The 17,985-nt window shown below is 37.0% G+C and overlaps 1 protein-coding gene across 1 annotated transcript; it reads left to right on the top strand.

Annotated features, from left to right (window-relative positions):
- Positions 1–15,924: 15,924 nt before the first annotated feature.
- LOC122114111 (olfactory receptor 52N1) lies at positions 15,925–16,896 on the top strand. The gene has a single exon (XM_042687166.1). It carries the CDS (start codon positions 15,925–15,927, stop codon positions 16,894–16,896), a length of 972 nt encoding a protein of 323 aa, XP_042543100.1.
- The last annotated feature ends 1,089 nt before the right edge of the window (positions 16,897–17,985 follow it).

Raw genomic sequence — 17,985 nt, 5'->3', positions numbered from 1 at the left:
AGTGGCTGGCGGGAGGACAGCATGTTATATTCTTTGACAGTGGCAAGCTCCTGGATCACAACATAAAACAAAAGTAAGTAGAGGGTTTAAAAGCAAAAGACAATGAACAAATGTAACTGTGGTATTCACCAGGCACTATGTTGAAAATGAACCATGCCACTTGTGCGTAAGGACAGGAGGGAAAAACTGGGATAGAAAAAAGGAAGGGGATGACATTGTCCAAAAAGAAATGTATTCTTTTCCTAACTTACATAACTGTAACCCTTCTGTACATCAGCCTTGTTATAACAATAAAAAACTATTTAAAATCCCCAGAAGCAAAAGATAATAAATAAAAATGAAATTTCTATAACACGTTTGCCTAGCTTCATGTTCTACTTCCATTTTTTTTCCAATTTTTTTTATTATCTTCAAGTAGTTGTAAAAAGGAGGTGCATTTAACAATGCAGTTTATGAATATAATGCCATGGATCAACATTCTCAACTGCTTTTTCCCTTACTTTTCTCAATTTTGTGTTATATACAATGAATTCTTGACTGCATTTGTCCCCTTCCCTGTTTTATTTGTCTACCCCTCTTCTCTTGGCTGGACCACTCTCTTGGCTGAATCCATTTCCTGGTGCTGATTTTGTTGGGCTTTGAGCTAGTCTTTCTGAAAGATTATATTATACCATTTGAGCTCTCCATAGAGTGTACTATTGCTTAGTTCATTCGTTTGTAATCACTTGTGTACCGCTCACTGTGCTTACTTGTAGAATTATAGATAGATTCTATCTAGAACAAATGAGGGAAACCAAACTACCTTCTCTGGGTCTGGCTTCCTTAATGTAATTTTTCCAGGTCTTTCCATTTCCTTATGAATCATTCTTTTTAACAGATGAGTAAAATTCCACGAGTAAAATACCACATTTTCTGGATCCATAAAAAAACCCACCACAAGGGCTGGCAAGGTGGCTCAGTGGTAGAGCGCTTGCCTTGCATACATGAGGCCCTGGGTTCGATTCCTCAGTACCACATAAGCAAAAAAGAAAAAAGATGGAAGTGGTGCTGTGGCTCAAGTAGTAGAGTGCTAGCCTTGGGCTGAAGAGCTGAGGGACAGTGCCCAGGCCCAGAGTTCAGGCCCCATGACCGGACCCCAAAAAACAAAACAAAAAAACCCCACCAAAATTAAGAAATGGGATAATGACTTAAACAGCAACTTCTCAGAAGAAGAAGTAAAATCGACAATGCTCAGAATCTCTGGCCAAGTGCAAATCAAAGCACTGAGATTCTAACTCACCCCAGTTAGAATGGCCACTATCAAGCAGCAGCAGCAGCAACAACAACAGCAGCAACAAATATAGGTAGATTAAGCCAAAAGGGAACTCTGTTACACTGTTGGTGGGAATGTAAACGTGTTAAGTCACTCTGGAAAGCAACATGCAGGTTCCTGAAATAACTAAATATAAAACTACCCTATGACCCAGTAATCACACTTCTGGACACTTATCCAGTAGAGCACAAACAAGGTTACAGTAAATCCACCAGCACAACCATGTCACTGCAGCACTATTGAGCATAGTCAAGGTACTGAATTAGCCTAGCTGCTTCCGTTTCTTATGTACATAGTATGTAATGTTGGCAAGTTGCTTACTTTGTGCCTCTGTTATCTCTATATGTGATGAAATAACACACATACCGTTGGAAGATATTGGCACATAGTAGCCATTAAGATAACTTGATTTAAGTGCTAAAACTGCACGCAATGCATAGTGAATACTCAATAAATATACTCACTCCTGATTTTATTACTATTATTATCACCTCCATTCTCATTTTAGAGTTTCCATGTATTCAAGTTTGCGTTGGTCAGTTTTGTTAATTCAGGAAGAATGGTTCAGTCAGCTTTAACTCAATTCATTATACATTTCAGGTTGGAAATAGTAGTGTGCAATTAATGTTTAAATCATAACCAGATATTAAGACATCAACTTTAGGAAGTAAATGCTACTTATTAAGGTTTCCAAGGTATTAAAAAATACTTAGAAAATGACATTTATCAAAATGAACTCCAAGACATGGAGACATGAGTTTTTTATTTTACTTTTTGTGGGTTTTTTTCTTTCTGTTTTTCTCCTTTTGTCACTGTTTTTGATTTCTGTACTTTTTGTCTTGTATGTGAGTTTATCTGATTTGGGGAGGGTAAATGGAAGCACAGAAATGGTGGGATAAAGGGTAAGCTAATTCAGCAGTGATACTCACTAGGTAGTATGTTGAAAATGAACTATACACCATGGGTGGGGAGGGTTGGGAGAGGAGAAAATGAGGGAAGAGGTGACACTGCTCAAAAAGAAATCTATTCAAGCCAGGCACTGGTGGCTCATGCCGGTATTCCTAGCTACTTGGGAGGCTAACATCAGAAGATTAAGGTTCAAAGCCAGCCAGGGCAAGAAAGTCCGTGAGACTCCTATCTCCAATAAACAACCAGAAATGGTGCTGTAGCTCAAGTGGTAGAATGCTTGCTTTGAGCTGAAGAGCTCAGGGACAGCGCCCAGGCCCAGAGTTCAAGCCCCACAACTGACAAAAAAAAAAAAAAAGAAAGAAAGAAGGAAAGAAGGAAAGGAAGGAAGGAAGGAAGGAAGGCAAGCAAGCAAGAAATCTACTCAATATCTGACTTATGTAACTGCAACCCCTCTGTACATCACTTTTACAACAATTTTTTTTAAAAAAAAAATATAAATGACTCTTTAACCTAGAAGGAAATTCAGGGAAATCTCATTTGTTAAGTCTCAGCAAAGCTCTTGCTAACCATATGTAATTAAGTGGCCATTAGAACTTCCACAAAGAGAATTGTTCTGTGTGGATTGCTTCCTTGGCTTCCCCTGTCTCTTCTAAAGGAACCAGACGCAGCAGAGCTATAACATCAGAAAGAAAAAGTCAGAAAACGTGTAGAAGTAAAGATTTTTGTGTCTATAAGCTGGCTTATTAATTAAAACTGATCAACCATTATAGACATCCTCACATTCTTACAGGCATCAGTAATAGTATAGCAAAACCATCCTTCCAAAGTCACTTACTTAACCAGAACATGACAAACCCAAAGCCAATTCTTCCTGCTTAGTACATACATTCTCTTTCTACAATATTCTGTTGCAAAATCAAAGGACTCACAGGAATCTACTAATGAGATGAACTATTGGTAATACTAGATTTATATTTTAGCATTCACAAAGAAATAAAATTATATAGATAAGTAACTATTTTCTGTACTATAATAGGACTTTGTTTTTATTGTATGTATGGTATAGAGTCATGAACACTCAGATTCCATAAATTAAGTCTTGCTTTCCAAAACTAATTTGCTGGATGGAACAAGTCCCAAACCTTTATTACAAAATTTTCATAACTTTTAAGGGGAAAAACAGTGGTATAAACAACAGTGTGTTTAAATAGATAATGAGCATTAATATTCCAAGCAGTGCCTATACTATTGCAATCAATACGTATTATATGCAATTGTCAAACTATGTACTAAAACATATACTTTTTATTTAACAAATATTTATTGCATTGAAAATTTCTGATATCATTGTAGCTTTTTAAAGTTACATTAGTTAAATAAAGTCCTTTCCTCTTAAACTGCTAATAATTCAGTGCAGGCTGATTGCTATATTAAATCTAAACACCATGAGACATATAATTAATCCTTGTGTTATAGAGAAGTGGAGATGCTGGGTAACTAGCAAATAATCTCACAATAAAACTCATAAACAGTGGTACAGACAAGTTGGTTCAGGTATGTAATCCATTCATACCTATTATGAGAAGGTACCTGTGTTTCTCACTCTGAGGAACACTTAAACATGCTGACGATACCCAGCATAAGCAAGCCCTGATGACAGAAAAAGAAGGTAGTTTTTAAGTGCAAGGGAGAAATATCTTCTTCTTTATTGTATCTTAGGGAAGAGATAGAGCAAATGTGAGAAGCTGTTGGAAGCCAGTCTATACAAAAAGAAGCTACTGTGAGCCAGAGGATTCTTATCCCTGGCTGCACAAAAGACTTACTTGGAGGGGAGAGGGTTGCTGAAGAGATGTTGTTTTAGTAAATTCTCTCAACACCTTCAAGTCTAGCCTTGACCTCCTCTTTATTTATCTTCAAGATAATTTCCACTGGTATCAATTCTATACATTTATTCATAATTCAAAGCCATTTTAATCTACCTTAGTGCAACGCATAACTTCCTCAGTCCTGCTGTCGACATTGAACTATGCGGCAATTTTTAATTTATTTTACAATGCTCCCTTTTCCTCCTCACCGCCCCCAATAAACAATAATGTAGGCTGGTGGTAATCAAAAGGAAATATTGAATACTCCATGAGTTATATCATAAGCACTTGTGTGTCTTGTATCAGGAGCATTTCATTTTAGAAATAACCCAAGCTCACCTCAGTGTTAGAAAAGAGAGGACTAGTGTGCATGGTGGAGAGTCCTGAGTATCAAAAATGTCTGCACCGGTCAGGTTCAACATCCACCCAAAATTGCTGTGCCTTTTGAGCATGCTCCAGCCTTTGTGTGTTTGTGTGTGGCCTCATCGCATCTGCACAGTTCACTGTCTCAAAAGGCTCCAACGAGAAGGAGCAACTCCTTTGGGGATTTTAAGATAATTTCCCATAGTTAGTAGCTCTTTCAGTATCAGGTGTAGTTTCTGACCAATGTTATTGGTGATTGTTATTAGATTATTGTAGTTTCCATTTCATTTATGTTGATCACAAGTCAACTTTACCATATCTCATCACCCCTTTTCTAATCTCTCTCTCCCTCTCTCTCTCTCTCACACACACACACACAAATGTGTGTATATATGTATGTATATGTATATATATATACCTACACAATTTTTTATTAAAGTCTTGAAATTTTTATTTCTTTTGCTCTTTTGTGCCCATTCTCCTACCTATGTTAAAATTTTATTGCAATAGAAAGGCAACGAAAGACATGGAAGTCGGATGGGGGATGAATCATATACAGCATATGAATATAACATAGAAATGTATTATGTCTAGTATATAATTTATCCTGAACTTATTTAAATGAATAAATGCATATATTATCATTTAATATGTATACATAATAATATAGGTAATTATACAATATATACATAATGTATACTTATATATACATTATAATGTATACATTATATGTACATTATATATGTTCCTTTTACATATTTATATTTATATACACATATACATTTTGTTTTGAGGGGTTTAAGGAAAAACAGTCACAAAAAGACCAGTTTAACTCCTGGTACCAGAGGGAAAATGATGTTTTGTTAGTTGAGTTTTCCCTCTAAATATTTTATTGTGAACAAAACTGATTTTGAAGAGACTGTAGAATAAATTGAAATGATTTTGCCATTTTGTATAAAGAGTATGAAGAGTTCTTACCAAAATACCTTCCTATAATGATAGCATAAATCTAATTAGAAAACAATGCATAGAAACTGTTTGAGGGCTGGGAAGGTGACTCAGCAGTAAAGTGCTTGCCTCGCATGCATGAGGCCCTGGGTTGGATTCCTCAGCACCACATAAGCAGAAAAAGCTGGAAGTGGCGCTGTGGCTCCAGCGGTAGAGCACTAGCCTTGAGCTGAAGAGCTGAGGGACAGGGCCCAGGCCCAGAGTTCAAGCCCCACGACCGGCAAAAAACAAACAAACAAGCAAAAAACTGAGACAACAAGAAATGTACTTACTACCTTACTTTTTTATTTTATTTTATTTTATTTAGTGGACATACTGTACAGAGGGGTTACAAATACATGGGCAGGATAATGTGTACATTTCTTACCAAGCATTGCAGCCTCCTCCTTTGTTTACCCTTCACACCCCTCCCAGCCTCCCCCCCCAACCCCCCCACCAAATCCTCCCTCCCTCCCCCCCCCCCCCACCAACGTTGTAAAGCTCGTTTTCGACATGACAACTTGTACTTCTCATTGTTGCAACAGGTCCACCTGTATCCTTAAATGACTTGTTTTTCCCCATCTCCTCCACAAGTTATACTGACATCAAATATAGTGAAAGCAAGGGTTATACTGTGGGGGAGGGACATACAAAGCAACAAAGAAATAATCTTATAAATGTGTTAGAAACAAATGCATGAAAGAAAAAAACATTAAAATACATATCTAAGGGTTCATTTTCCTAACATCACATTATCTGACATTTTCCGCTTGACTTATACATATACTAGATATTGCAAATAAGGGAAACCATGGGACCTATGTTTCTTTGGGCCTGGCTTACTTCACTTAATATAATTTTTTCCAAGTTTTTCCATTTCATAACAAATGGGGCAATGTCATTCTTTCTGATGGAGGCACAGAATTCCATTGTCTTACTACCTTACTTATGTAATTGTAATCCCTCTGTATATAACCTTGACAATAAAATCTAAAATATTGTTAGAAAGTTCAGAAGTTTCATATTAAATTATACATGCACTATCTCTATGACTTTCAATATCACTTGTAAGAAAAGTTCCACTTTTTGAAGATAAAGGAAAATACTGGCTCACAAAAGACATATGCAAATATTCATGTAACCCAATTGTTTAAAAAAGATTTAAGTATGTGAGGTATAATACGACAGTATATGGCAAGGGATAGGTTTAATAGTACAACAGAAATGAATTTTATCAACATTGTACTGAGCTAACTAGTTCATATCCCAAGATCCTATAACTTGATTCCATTTATATATACTCCCCACATAGGAAAAGGTTACCTTCAGTTGATGGAAATAAATGTCATTTTTGTGAGAGTCATCATAGAAATAAGGAGAATTTCCAAGTTTCAGAATTGTTTTCTTGTCTTTTTGTTGTATAAATGTATGTTGCTAGCAAAATCATAAATTGAGCAAAAAAATGCTTCTTTTTAAATATGTATGTTATTGTAAAAATACAGTACAGAGGGGTTACAGTTACATGAGTAAGGTATAAATACATTTCCTATCGAGCAACAAAGGAGGAGGTAACAATGCTTCTTTTTATATTAAACTTTAATAAAAATAGAAGTTGCTGTTATAAAAAAAATAGAACAAGCATTCTAGCTGATGAAATATTGAAGGCATTTTTCTAAGATAAGACTAAACTTCACTATTCAGAGTTGTACTGAAGATCATCAGGTAAATAAGATAAAATAACAGCAATTGAATGCAAATAGCTACAGGAAACTTTTTAGACTCCTGATAGATATTGAAAAATCACATTTAATCTACAAACACATTACTAGTATTAATTTACTAAAGTAAGAATGGCATCAAAAATGTGGTTGACACTTTGGAAAGCGGTGTGGAGGTTCCTCAAAAGACTCCACCTAGAGCTCCCCTATGATCCAACAATCCCACTTTTGGGCATTTACCTAAATGATCACAAACAAGGTCATACCAAAGCTACCAGCACAACTATGTTTATTGCAGCATTATTTACCATAGCTAAGATATAGAACAGATGCCCCTCAGTAGATGAATGGATGAAGAAAATGTGATATACACACACACACACACACACACACACACACACACACACACACATACACACACACACAATGGAATTCTATGCCTCCATCAGAAAGAATGACATTGCCCCATTTGTTAGGAAATGGAAAGACTTGGAAAAAATTATATTAAGTGAAGTAAGCCAGGCCCAAAGAAACATAACTCCCATTGTTTCCCTTATTTTCAATAACTAGTATATGTCTAGGATAAGCAGAAAAGGTCAAAAGTATGTACATGTGACCATATAAAATGGTGCTAAGTGAAATGAGCTCCAAGATAGGGACACAAGTGGTTTCATCCTTCTTGCTGTTGTTTTTTATGTATTGATAATGTGCCATATGATTTTTTTGTTTCTTTCATGTCCTTCCCCTATGGTATAACCTCTGTTTTCATATATTTGGTTCTGGTGTCCTGCATCTTGTGTATACATTTTTCTAATTTGGGGAGGGGAAGGGAAATAACAAAATGCTGAAACAAGGATACAAGTTGACCCATTATAACAAAACACTATGTTGAAAATGAACTTTACAACTTTGGGGTGGGAAGAGGGAGGAGTTGGGAAGGTGGGGAAAGAAGGGATGATCAGAGAAAAACAAAGGAGAAGGTAACAATGGTCAATAGGAAAGGTACTCATTACCTTACTCATGTAACTGTAACCCCTCTGTAAAGTATTTTCACAATAAAAATATATATGGAAAAATGTGGTTGATAAACAAAACTGATATAAATAATACAAAATAATTATGAATGATTACAGAATAAAGGCCACCATTTATTTATTTATTTATTTATTTTTCCCTGCTAGGGCTGTTTTTTGTTGTTGTTGTTTTTTATTGTGAAAATACCGTACAGAGGGGTTACAATTACATGGGCAAGATAATGAGTACATTTCTTATCAAGCATTGTTGCCTCCTCCTGTGTTTCCCCTTCCCATCCCTTCCCATCTTCCCCCTCCCCCGCCCCTCCTACCACGCCCCTCCCTCCCCCCCACTCCAACGTTGTAAAATTCATTTTTCGACATAATGATTTGTACATCTCATTGTTGCAGTGGGTCCACCTGTATTTATGCCTGAGTTAATTGCCATATAAAATGTTCAGGAACCAACACTGCTTCAGAATTCAATAGTAAGAGAGGATTTTTGCTTTCTTGACTGTCCATGAAAAACTGCTATATTTAAAAGTGAAAAAAAAAAAAAAAAACCCAACCGCTTGTGTAGGCACTGATAGCTCACACTTATAATCCTAGATACTTGGCAGACTGAGATCCAGAGGATTACAATTTAAAGCCAGCTAAGCAGAAAAATTTGCTAGACTCCATCTCCAAAATAACCAGCAAAAACTTGGGCTGAAAGTATAGGTAGAGTGGTAGAGTGCCAGCCAATGAAATATAGGGCTCTGAGCTCAAACTGCTACCAACAAAACAAAGCAAAACAGAAACCCTGTAATTCATTTTCCTAGATTTTTACTCTCAGTCTAAAAATTTATTCAAAGCAATTGATATCTATTTTGTCACTTTTAAAATAGTGAATGGGGGACGCATTTGTATTTGGTAAGGAATGTTGCAAGATGCTTTTGCATCCTGGCTAAAAATTGAATTTCCCATTTTGTGCTGACTATTTATTCAGATAGGGTCTCACTTTTGAATAAATTCACCCAGAACATTATCTTCCGATCCTTTCATCCTTAGCTAGAATGACAAGAGCACACCACCATGCTCAACTTTTTCTGTTCATGGGACTGGTGAAATATTCTTACCTGGACTAGCCATGGAGGTGTTTGTAAAATCTTGCTTGTTCAACAGCTGTCCTAAATATTTTTTTTGTTTTTTTGTCAGTCATGGGGCTTGAACTCTGGGCCTGGGCGCTGTCCCTCAGCTCTTCAGCTCAAGGCGAGCGCTCTACCACTTGAGCTACAGCGCCACTTCCGGTTTTCTAATGGTTTATTGGAGATAGGAGTCTCACGGTCTTTTCTGCCCGGGCTGGCTTTGAACCGCGTTCCTCAGATCTCAGCCTCCTGAGTAGCTAGGATTACAGGTGTGAGCCACCGGCGCCCGGCTGTCCTAAATATTTTTATTTAAAGTTTATTTTTTTAAGAAAAATAGATTTCCTGTAAGATATATTTATACTGCAAATGAATACAAATTTGGTATTATTTGACATTAAATGAAAGAATTCAGAGAAATCATTAGGTAATTCAGTTACATGTGTGCCTTAGTTTTGTCTGTTTTTTAAACATAAAACACAGCATCAGTTGAATCGCATGGGAGGAAGTCGGTCACATGATATTTGTCATGCTGTGTATGTCCTCTGCAGTTTTTCAATATGTATTTTTAATTGTAAAGATACTGTACAGAGTGGTTACAGGTACATGAGTAAGGTAATGAGTACATTTCCTATTGAGCATTGTTACCTTCTCCTTTGTTTTTCCTCTACTATCCCTTCCCTCCCCACCTCCCCAACTCCTCCCTCCCTCAACCCCGAAGTTGTAAAATTTGTTTTCAACATAGTGTCTTGTACATCTCATTGTTACAATGGGTCAATCTGTATCCTTGTTTCAGCATTTTGTTATTTCCCTTCCCCTCCCCAAGTTAGAAAAATGTATATACACGATGCAGGGCACTGGAATCAAATACAGTAAAAACAGGGGTTATACCATAGGGGCAGAACATACAAAAGAAACAAAAAAAATCACATAGTACAATTAAAACAACAGCAAAGAAGATAAAACCTCTTGTGTCCCTGTCTTGGGGTTCATTCCACTTAACATCATCTTATGAGGTCATATGTACATAGCTTTTGACCTTTTCTGCTTGTCCTGGACATATACTAGTTATTGTAAATAAGGGAAAACATGGGACCTATATTTCTCTGGGTCTGGCTTACTTCACTTAATATAATTGTTTCCAAGTCTTTCCATTTCCTAACAAATGAGGCAATGTTATTCTTTCCGATGGAGGCATAGAATTCCATTACATACATGCTACATTTTCTTGATCCATTCATCTACTGAGGGGCATCTGGGTTGGTTCCATATCTTAGCTATGGAGAATAATGCTGCAATAAACATAGTTGTGCTGGTAGCTTTAGTGTGGTCTTGTGATCATTTGGGTAAATGCCCAAAGTGGGATTGCTGGGTTATAGGGAGCTCTATGTGGAATCTTTTGAGGAACCTCCAGACTGCTTTCCAAAGTGATTGAACACCTTACACTCCCACCAACAATGCAGTAGGGTTCCCTTTTGGCCACATCCCTCCAGCATCTGTTATTAGATTTCTTGATTGTAGCCATTCCAATGTTGTTTTGATTTGCATTTCTTTCATGGCTAGAGAAGTTGAGCATTTCTTCTTGTGTCTATTGGCCATTCTTATTTCCTCTGTAGAGAAGTCTCTAAGTCTTTAGCCCACTTATTAATGGGGTGGTTATTTCTTTGAGGGTTTTGGGGGGATTTAATTTTTGAGTTCTAAGTATATTTTAAATATGAGGCCCTTGTCTGTTGTATGACTAGTGAATGCCTTCTTCCAATCTGTAGGCTTTCTATTGATCTTACTAGCTATGTCCTTTGCCATGCAGAAGCTCTGCAGTCTCATGCAATCCCATTTGTCCAACCTTTCTTTGATTTGTTGTGCTTCTGGGTCTCTATTAAGAAAATTTCAGGGGCTGGGAAAGTGGCTCAGTGGTAGAGCGCTTGCCTTGCATGCCTGAGGCCCTGGGTTCGATTCCTCAGCACCACATAAGCAAAAAGAAAAAAGCCAGAAGTGGCGCTGTGGCTCAAGTGGTATTGCGCTAGCCTTGAGCTGAAGAGCTGAGGGACAGAGCTCAGGCCCAGAGTTCAGGCCCCACAACTGGACCCCCCCCCCCCCACACACACACACAAAAAAGAATCTAGCTTTAGTTTTCTACAGGTACTTAACCAATTTTGCCAGCACCATTTACTGAAGAGACTGTCTTCCTTCCATTCTATTTTTTTTAGCTCCCTTATTGAAGATTAAGTGGCCATAGGTCTGTGGGTTCATTTCTGGGTCTTCAGTTCTATTCCATTGGTCCTCAGGTCTCTTCTTGTGCTAGTACCAAGCTGTTTTGATTAGTATGGCTTTGTAGTAGAGTTTGAAATTTGGTATTGGTATTCCTCCAGCACTGTTCATTCTGCTAAGGATTGTTTTTGCTATCTGGGGTCTTTTATTGCTCCATATGAATTTTTGAGTTGCTTCTTCTATTTCATTGAAAAATGAGGTTGGAATATTGATAGGTATAGCATTGAATTTGTGGATAGCCTTTGACAGTATTGCCAAACTCTACATGCTTTGTTCTTATATGTTCTTGTTTATTTGTTTGTGGGCTTGAACTCAGGACTTGCACATTGTCTCTTAGCTTTTTTACTTTGCTACTTGAGTCACACCTACACTTCTGGCTGTTTGCAGGTTAATCGGAGATAAGAATCTTGTGGGCTTTCTTGCCTGGTATGGCTTTGAACATGGATCCTCAGATCTCAGCTTCTTGAGTTAGTATTACAGGCATGAGCCATCAGTACCTGACTCTTCCATGTTCTTTATCTTTGCACACCCCACAAGTCAGATACATCTACATTTGATTCGACTTGTCATTTCCTTCCTCTACCTTTCCTCGGCTGTATTAATGTCTTGTAGTGTGAAGGCAAGTGTGGTTTCACTGTATTAAAATCTGACTTTGAGTTTAACTTGTGATTTAGTAAAAGTATGCAAGGTTGATGTAGACATATTGAGCCATTTTCACTAAGCTCACTGATGAACACTAATTATTTAGGATACGAGACAGAATACCCAATGAAGTGTCTTTTATAGTCTCTCTTCTCTTCTTTCTGCTTCCCTCTCATTCCTAACTATATTTTTCTCTGAATATGATTAGAATTTTCTTCCAATGCCATTTATCTTACATTATTCTTAAATTTCCCAAGGGTCATGGCTTCCTTCTCTCTGCTCTCTTTACAGTTTGTAATGGAGAAGATGAGAGAATTATTTAGAAGCTATTACTCACATTCAATAAATTATTTATTGTGTTTTATTCAGGTGTTAGCCTTATGATCGGATTTAACAATGATATTGTTGTCATCTGTCATCTTCTACCATACAAACAGCTCTATTAACATATTATTATTAAAGTTTAATCTTAATGCCCTAAGATTTACCCAGTCTGACTAATCTTGAACTGTTATTACTCATTCACAAGATTCAGATAATTATATGAGTGTATAATTTTGAAATAAAAGTTATGTGAGATACTATGTATGAATTATTATGACATTAGCTGAAAAGTATAATAAAAGTACTTTAAAAGTATAAGTTTAATACTGGCAATCAAGGAGTAGTAATTTTTATTACTTTGGTCATGTTTATGAGTAGATTACATGAGATCACCTGCTAAACAGTATTTATCAATAGTAAAAAAAAAATTCTAAGACATGCAACTTTACTGATGGTAAAGGTTATATTTGTTTTAAAACCCCAGAGGATGCTTTATTTTATATTTTAGTACACATTATTGCACTTCTGCATTACATACTAAATCCATTCCTTCATATGACAGCTGTAACAATGTTTATTTTTAAACAATGTTTATTATTACTATATTTACTCACCAACATTGAATAAAGATAAATTATCAGTTCTCTTGGTAAATACTCCATGGGAGTATAGCAATAAGGCAGGAAAAGCCTTAAAAATATGAAACAAAGAAAATGTTCATTTTCCAGAGATATTGTGAAGAATGTATATCTAAATAATTCCAAATAATCTACATAAAACTGTTTTAATTCAAAAGCAAATTTATCAAAGATACTAAGTATAGCACCATATAAATTTACAATCTAAAATTGCATTTGATTATACATTACACTTAATTATTTTAATCACATTTAATAGCAAATTACATATAATTATAATGTATTAGTATAATTTAATTGTATTAAATATAATTTATATGTATATATAACTTAATGGTTGCACATCAGAATTATTTAATCTTTTCAAAAAATATTTTTCAGGACTCTTTTTTGTGTGTTCTGTTAAATTTTGTGAAACAGTAGAAAGGTCTGTCTTTCTGCAAAATGTATATACTGGATATTTAAGTGATTTCTTATCTATGCAGTCCCTGTTGTACCTATACAAGATTATGCTCCAAGGAGTTCTACATCATAAATAGGAACAAAATAGTTCCTAAGATGATTCCCAGTAGCTCAGCCAGTGTCCTTTGAGCACAGATATATCTGTTTCATATAAATACACACACAATCCCCTGACAAACACACACACACACACACACACACACACACACACAAAGAGGAAGAGATACACTTCTCCTCTGAGATTATAGTAGAAAGAGACAGTAACACCAATTTTCCTTCCACTTCAAAATATATCACACACACACACACACACACACACACGCATGCTCTAAGCATACACTCTTACAGAGAATGGAAATGTTCCTTCCCCCATTCACCTCTCAAGATCCCAGTAGAGGTCCTGGATTGCTCCTGCTGATGCACAATCCTCACATCAATATGACCATGACTTAATCTATGCATGCATTCAGGGTTTGTTCCTTTTTCTGAAGGACTCCAATGTTTTTATGGTAAGGAGATTCCTGAATTGGAGTTGCATTCTCGTTAGTTAAGAAATGAGTGTGGATTCTGGCAGCTGAGGAAGGGGGCTGTTTAATATAGCAAATTGCTGATAGTTATCTCTTAGAAGTCTGAAAAAAGCACAGTGCTCTTACTGCAGTGCTCCTTCTACTTGCATGCTCCATTTCTACCTTGAATGAAACACTCAGTTTTAAGCTTCTAAAAATAATAATAAAACATAACTCTTGCAGCATTTTAAAAAGAGGTATTCCCAGAGATGGAGTTTTTCTGTAGTGAGTGAAAGAAAGAATAACAACTTAGTCACACATTTTTGTTGATGTTTACTGAATTCCCTTGCTTTTTTCCAAAGAACTCTCTTTTTTTTTCAAGCAATTCTCTATATTTGACACTTTAGTCATGTTGTTTGTATAAATTGTCAATTAAACGCATCCCTAGGATCTATCCATGTAGCTTTCATCTTTTGAAAAAAAAAATGAGGGTACAAAATTAAATAAAAGGCATTGCGATGAAAGGAGAGCTATTTTCATAAACTTTAAAGTTCCAGTAAATGCACCTATTGGAATGATGTGAGAATCTCCTCAAAATGTGTGTGAAGTAATGGAACTTTCCACCTTCATCACTTTGAAATAGTCTCATTTTCTCTAATGTCCTCCAATGTATGACTCTTTCATGGTCACCACACCTGTTCCTTTCTTTCGCTGTGTTTAATCAGCACATTCTAGCTCACCATAGCCCACTTCTTCACACTCATGCTCCCTGTATGGATCCAGCCTATGGTCACCAGTTTGGTGTTTCTCTTCAAAACATGCATTCAAATCTGTCAATCTCCTCCTTAGTACTCATAAGTATTTTGTTAATCCTTTCCCCAGTTTTCTATAGACTTTAAAAATGTATAAACTATCCACATTATCTGACAAAAACTTATTTTTGATTACAGGGCTAGAGAAATCCTTGATTTAAAGGCTCTCTGAAGTTGTGATGTGGGTGTATTCTCTTCTCTGTTGATTTGATTCTAGCTGATAGGCATCCTTATGGTCATAAACTAGACTCTGGTATCCATTAGATTAGACTTAATCTAGAAAAACATGGGTATTTGATGAGTTTTGCATTTCTAGTAAATCTCCAGCAAATATGTATACATATATACTTATCAAGTTCTAAAAATACAGAAGTTTTTTTATTATTATTTTTAAGTTTTAAGAACATTGTATGATTTCCATGAAAAGAAGCTTTTGGCACAGGGTATGGTTTGCATTTGGGGGCACTCAAGTTGGTTGTGAAATAAAAGGGGTTACTTTAGATGTGCTAAAAATTGATCTTTGAAACCCTTTTCAGAATGTGCATTCGATAAGACTGATCAACACTGAAAGAAAAGCTCATAAGAATAATTAATAGTTAATACTTAATAACTAACAATTTTTCATTAATATCTCAAAAGAATAGGCTCTCTGACTAGGATGAGGAGAGTCTTAGAAAATACCAAATATTTAATTACTGCAGTTGTTGGCTTAAAGGCCAATTTCAGCCAGGAGAATGGACATGATAACAGAAAACAGTAACTGGACACACTGGCCAGACTCACCTAGTTTACGTCATGGACCCAAAATGAGGTGCATCACATATAAAACCTATGAGAGCACAGAGAATCACAGTTACAGAAGAAAGAAAAAGTATCTACTATTTTAATGAATATACTGTTTGTCTGTATCTAACCCTTTTTGCTTTTCCTATTTACAGAGACAATTCAGTACTACTCTATCATGACCTACCAAGAGTCAACATGTCACGTCTAAATGGCACCAGCCTAACACCACTTTCATTCATCCTAAATGGCATCCCCGGTCTGGAAGAGGTCCATCTGTGGATCTCCTTTCCCCTGAGTACCATGTACTGCATTGCTCTCACAGGGAACTTCGGCCTTATGTATCTCATCTATTCAGAAGAGGCCTTGCACAGACCCATGTACATCTTCCTAGCCCTCCTTTCCTTCACCGACGTGCTCATGTGCACCAGCACTCTTCCCAACACTCTCTGCATATTGTGGTTCAACCTGAAGGAGATTGATTTTAAGGCCTGCCTGGCCCAGATGTTCTTTGTGCACACCTTCACAGGGATGGAGTCCGGGGTGCTCATGCTCATGGCCCTGGACCGCTACGTGGCCATCTGCTACCCCCTGCGCTATGCCACCATCCTCACCAACGCAGTCATTGCCAAAGCTGGGCTCCTCACTTTTCTTCGGGGTGTCCTGCTTGTCATCCCCTTCACGTTCCTCACCAAGCGCCTGCCATACTGCAGGGGTAATATAATCCCCCACACCTACTGTGACCACATGTCTGTCGCCAAGATATCCTGTGGGAATGTTCGGGTCAACGCCATCTATGGCTTGATGGTGGCCCTCCTGATTGGGGGTTTTGACATCCTGTGCATCACAGGCTCCTACACCATGATTCTTCGGGCAGTTGTGAGTCTGTCCTCAGCAGACGCTCGACAGAAGGCCTTCAGCACCTGCACAGCCCACATCTGTGCCATCGTGATCACCTACGTCCCAGCTTTCTTCACCTTTTTCACACACCGCTTCGGGGGACACACCATTCCTCCACACATACACATCATCATGGCCAATCTCTACCTGCTCACGCCTCCCACCATGAACCCTATTGTGTACGGGGTGAAAACCAAGCAGATACGAGATAGCGTTATTAGGCTCTTGTTTAAAGGAAAGGATAAGTCTGCTAATAAAATTTCCAAATAGCGTTTTCTGAGCAGTCAGGAATCCCCTAGCCAAGATAAGAACACCAAAACAGATGAAGAACTCTCCAAATGAATCCAGATGTCTGTCCACAGAAAATACTTTCATGTGAATCGGATTCTTCTCTTTTGCAAGGTGAAAATTAGGCTTAGGTAAGAAATGACTCTGTGATGAAATTCAAAACACACAATACTTCACATTTCCCTGCATTTATTCTTAATTCATGGGCATCTTTCTTCTGAATGAAAATCTACCAGCATTGTGACACAATTGTTGGCTCAGTAGGTCTGTAGTTTAATATTTAATAATTTTAAGTCCCTGACCAACAATGATCTATGTCCATTAATGGTCTGTGGGGATTTGCTTATCTCAAAATTCTCCTGTGAGAATCATTTGGAATTCATTCATGTTTAATGTTCTTCTCTCCCATTTTTGGTTCCAATATTGTCAACTTTTTGTCCACTTGAGGTTCATGCATATGTTTACCAGAAAATTTGGCAGCTGGTGTGAATTGTAACAGACTCCTACTAGTCAGAAACCGGGTCCATCAACATGAAAGTAAAGGAACATTTGTAATAAATACTCTGCATGATAAATGAAAGAGACAAAGAAGTATATACATTCACTTATATGAAGCCCAGAAACAGGCTAAACTAAGGGTATTAGACATAAGGATGATATTTTCCTTTGAAAAGGAGAGCTGGCGTAAGTAAGGACACTGTGAAGCCACCCTAAAGGTTGCTTTTTGACCTGGTGCAGGGTATGTCAATATGGTGATGTTTCAGGAAGCTGTCCCTTGTGATGTGCACTTTTTTGCATGTGTACTGTGCCTCAGTTTAAATTTTATTTCACATATATCTTAAGCACATACTCTGATCCTGTAAGCTCTAAGAATTTTCTTTCTTGCATTTTGTGCTGTCTGTGCCTTAAAAGTATGGGCACTTTTTTTTCTTTTAGATGTATGTTAAATTTATTGTAGATTTTAGGTGCATATTTGTAGAAACTATAAACAAATAACAGACAAGATTATGGAAAAATTAAAAAGTTGTCTTGAACTCTCCTCCATCTAATTCCTTTGCATGAGTGTCCCCT

The sequence above is a fragment of the Dipodomys spectabilis genome, unplaced genomic scaffold (genome assembly GCF_019054845.1).
Source record: "Dipodomys spectabilis isolate Male_0828 unplaced genomic scaffold, ASM1905484v1 ptg000003l, whole genome shotgun sequence".
NCBI lineage: Eukaryota > Metazoa > Chordata > Mammalia > Rodentia > Heteromyidae > Dipodomys > Dipodomys spectabilis.
The sequence above is the reverse complement of the archived record's forward strand: the minus strand, read 5'-3'. Positions and strand labels throughout refer to the sequence as shown.